This window comes from Quercus robur, chromosome 1, assembly GCF_932294415.1.
Source record: "Quercus robur chromosome 1, dhQueRobu3.1, whole genome shotgun sequence".
Taxonomy (NCBI): domain Eukaryota; kingdom Viridiplantae; phylum Streptophyta; class Magnoliopsida; order Fagales; family Fagaceae; genus Quercus; species Quercus robur.
The window spans coordinates 9,738,362-9,742,857 of NC_065534.1; the positions used below are offsets into that span (position 1 = coordinate 9,738,362).

General features: G+C 33.0%; 1 protein-coding gene across 1 annotated transcript; it reads right to left on the reverse strand.

The window, feature by feature from the left end:
* Window positions 1–305: 305 nt before the first annotated feature.
* On the reverse strand, window positions 306–2,818 carry LOC126719761 (ankyrin repeat-containing protein BDA1-like). The gene is made up of 2 exons (XM_050422284.1): window positions 2,186–2,818; window positions 306–1,274 (listed from the first exon to the last, which is right to left on the reverse strand). The coding sequence occupies exons 1-2, from the start codon at window positions 2,777–2,779 to the stop codon at window positions 477–479; spliced, it is 1,392 nt and encodes a 463-aa protein (XP_050278241.1). The 5' UTR covers window positions 2,780–2,818; the 3' UTR covers window positions 306–476.
* Between the last annotated feature and the right edge of the window lie 1,678 nt (window positions 2,819–4,496).

A 4,496-nucleotide genomic window follows, 5' to 3' on the forward strand; every position in this document is an offset into this window, starting at 1 on the left:
TGGTGGAGAATGTTTGTACGTTGAATTTGAATGGACTTAATTGGTAGACCGAAATTATTGGTAGTTTTTGTGAAGATTTGTGACCTGTGTTTTCTGTTTTGATAAAAGTCGTTTTAACTAGTGAAATTTGTGAAATTTACAAAGCAAATAACTCTTAACTAGAGGAAAATAAGGATTACAAAATTTTTTATATTAGCTGAAAGATGATAAATTTTGAATGCAAGTGGATTTTGCCATTTGGGTGTGTGACAGAGTGTCAGGAATTTCATTGCAAAATCAAAAAAAGAAAAGAAAACAAAAAGCGATGATAATCCAATCAGACTGCTTTATTGCAATAATATTATACATACATACATACATTATATTCATAGATGGCGTTGGGTACTTCCAACCATGCCTATATAAACTAAATTTTATTCTCCAAATTTCTTAGTAAACAAAAATACAAACTGACACACATTCTAGATGCAATAGCTCTAAGCTCGGCTATATTTTTTTTTTAGTACTTCCTTACTTATAAGACTCAGTAAATAATAATATGACCGTATAATTGCAATGATTACAACGAATAATACTATGAAGGCAATAATTGGTGAAAAAAAATAAACTGTTGTGTACAGGTCTGAACCCAGGGTTATGGTCCCCAATGAACAAGAATAGCTGAGATGGAGGAATAGAGAGACTACAGCTAAAATGTTACCAATGCGTTCGCCTGGTGGAACCAGGAGAACCATTGCCACGATTGAGGAATAAAATATAAGAGAATTACACCACACGAAAATCGTAAAACGGTATGTGTTCCAAGTAATGGCTGACCCTGCTCTATGTGGTGCTGTGATATTCAATTTGTACAGATCATCTGCGCTACGTTGGGGTACATCTGTCGTATTGGGTTTGAACAGATCATCTTGCCAAAGTCCCCCAGGAGGGGTGATTGCCGCTTGAAAGGTCACTGTTACAAGCAGTGCAGCAACCACCAGCAACGCATTGCGCTTTTCGTCTGATATGCTCTTCGACACTTGATTACCAATAAATTTTATTTTTACTAGCTGACAAATTCCGGGCATCCTTAGATAATGTGCATAAGAAGAAGTAACAGTAGGAAGAGATGAAGCTGTTAAAGCTCCAGCACTCTCTAGTATAACCCTCATCTCGCGGTTGTCTACTCCTTGTCTTCGTTGTCCTTCCAAGATGTCCAACGCTGTTTTACCCTCTAAATTCTTCTCGTTTATGTTCACAGATCTCCTACCCCAATCTAGTAAGTGAGACACAGCCTGCACGCATAATGTAGTGATAAAATACTGTCACAAATCTCATCATCTATGTAAAATATTACTCATGACCAGTCTCAACCGCCATCCCTTTTCTTTGAGATCAAGGACATTGACGTATGAAGTATGAACCATAGAATAGATCCTGTTTAAGTAAGGTCGTCCGTCTTCTCTTTTCTTATTCCAAATTCATAAGACCTCTATCTTAAATCATGTTTTATTACTTCTAATTTGCAAAGCCAATAATTCTTTAAAAGATAAGATAACTTTTTTATATGTTCCTAGAGACGGAATTATATATAGACCAAGGGAACTAGTTAGGGAGGCCATGACCCTCTAATTTTTTTTAAAAAAAATTAAATACAAATTTAGATTTAAAATTTCGAAAAAGAAAAAAAAAAATCTTGGCCTCAAAAATATTCCAAAAAAAAAAAAAAAGTGGTCATCTAGCTAATTCTTATGGTAGAAGATCCCTGTAAAATATTCCATAAATGTTGTCAAAACAGGTTTCGCAATAAAATGACAGTTTTTTTTTTTTTTTTTTTTTTTTTTTTTTTTTTTTTTTTCTTTCTTTCAAACTCTGATCTTTTACAAGAAGGAAATTATTATGCATTTTAGTGTAATAGAAAATTGAGCTCTTGTTTTGTTTTGTTTTGTTTTTCTTCAATGGTTGGGAGAGGTAATTTCAATCCTAAATATCTAATTTGAAAACACAATAAGGTGTTAACCAATAATTGAGTTACAAGACTTTTAACAAAAAGTTGAGTTGAAATGTAATAAGAAATTGTTATTTTGTATTTTATTTATTTATTCATATATTTTTAATAATAAGTAGATGTTTGTTGGTTTTTTCTATTTGAAGTAGATGATAGTTTGGAATTAAAAATCATAACTAAGGAAATGAGAGAGCTTGCCTGTGTTTGATTGTTAAATACTGCAATGTGCAATACAGTATTGCCTTCCACATCCTTTTGCCCCAAAATTTTCCTCGGACAATGCCACTTACTTTGGAGCCATCCCACCAAGAATTTAAAAGCCTCCAATTTGTCAAATTTGAGAGCAATATGAAGAGCGGTCTCATTTCGTGTCGTCACATCTGTAATAGAATCAGGACAAATTGATAAAAAAATTTCTAATAAAGCAAGGTGATCATTTGTTGTTGCTGCGTAATGCAAAGGAGTGATACACTCCCTTCCTTTGACACGAACAAGGTTCTCATTGTGTTGTAGAAGTTGACGCAGCATCTCTGTATGACCATTCAGTAGAGCAAGGTAAATGGGGGTATACCCATCTGGATTTCGCTTGTTGACAAAAGAGGGCTTTAGTATCATCATCTCACGGGAAAATGGGAAATGCCCAACAGATGCAGATATGTGTAAAGGAGTATCAACAAATGGGAACTCATCGATGTGCTCCAAAAGTTTTACATCCTCCCGAATTATGTTGTAAAAGGCATCAATATCTCCCTGTTGAGCAATCCCATTCAACCTCTGAATTCTCTCATCCATTCTTGAGAAGGCTATTAATTTTAGGCTTTTCCTTGGTATGAAGTATGAAAGTTAAGCGTCTATTTTTATAGCTGCAGTGAAGAAGTTAATGGAGTAATCATCTAAGTATAAGAAGGAACCACCAAACTTCTAAGAAGGAACCCAAAAGTCCAGGTCATCCACTCGTCATAGAGATTAGTGATTAAGTAAAAAAAAGATTCACCTTCCTTCTTTTCTTCTCTTTCCTCCTCTATCTTATGCCGTCGTTTAGGAGTTCATATAGGAATAAAATGATCATAAACAAATAGAAAAAAATGGAATGAAATTAAATGCATTAAAGTAAAGGAATGGAAAAGAAATGAGTTAAATGTAATTAAGTAATATTGTTTGGATGTTTTAAAATAAAGGAATGAAAAGGAATAGAAAAGATTGAAAGGTAAGCAAACTTATTTGTGAGAAATATAGAGAGAAATAAATAAAATTATTTTATGAAAATATTACTATTAATCCATATTTTAAAATAAATGATTGAATATATATGGGTATTTGGGTAGTTTTAATAAAAAAATTTGTTAAATCTAATTTCATTCCCTCCAATTCTTTTTAATATTTGGGAGAATGAAAATTAGAGGTTTTAAGGGAATGGAAATGAATAAGTGTTTTCTCCTACTCATTTCATTCAGTCCTATTTAAACTTTCAAGCAAATAAATGAACTTTTCATTTTATCTATTAAAACTTCCAAGCAAAATAATAGAAAAATATTCTAAACTTATTTTTTTCCCTTCACCTGAATATTCTTTTTTTTAAATTTATATTTTTTTTTTCCTCTCGTCAATAACCTCCACAAGCTTCACTCCGTACCTTATCTTTGATATATTATTACTTTGTAGTCTAGTGACATGGAAATGACTTATATCTAACAACTTGAAGGTTGTGCCATGTGTGGAAAATTAATGTGAAAATATCGTACCCAATGTATAGTAGTTTGAATATTCAGCCAAAAAAAGAAAAAGAAAAGTAGTTTGAAAGCTACCAATTACTCAAGATGAAGAGATCAGAGAGTTGTACGCGTAATTTTGGCCAATGTTGGTTTGAGCAATAGCAATTTGGACTGCTAGCAACAAGTTTATTATGAAAAATGCACGGCGCGAGGACTACTACGCTATTTCCAGAACGCAGTACAGAAAACTGGAGTATGAACTCGACTTAGTTTTGAGACTTTCAAGCAAGCAAGTGGGCCAGATTGACAAGATGTGGTATACTGGTATGGTATTACATTTATCTACCCTCTCACAGGGATAGACCTCACACTGGTGGGACCATCCCATGTGAGAGAGGGTGGATATGCCTAAATAGGCCGATGCCAATATGTCTCATTCCAGGTCTAGTACTGAAGGAACCACCAAACTTCTAAGAAGGAACCCAAAAGTCCAGGTCATCCACTCGTCATAGAGATTAGTGATTAAAGTAAAAAAAAAGATTCACCTTCCTTCTTTTCTTCTCTTTCCTCCTCTATCTTATGCCGTCATTTAGGAGTTCATATAGGAATGAAATGATCATAAACAAATAGAAAAGAATGGAATTGAGAGAGAAATAAAATAAAATTATTTGGGAGTAATATAGAGAGAAATAAATAAAATTATTTTATGAAAATATTACTATTAACCCATATTTTAAAATAAATGATTGAATATATATGAGTATTTGGGTAGTTTTAATAAAAAAACTTGTTAAATC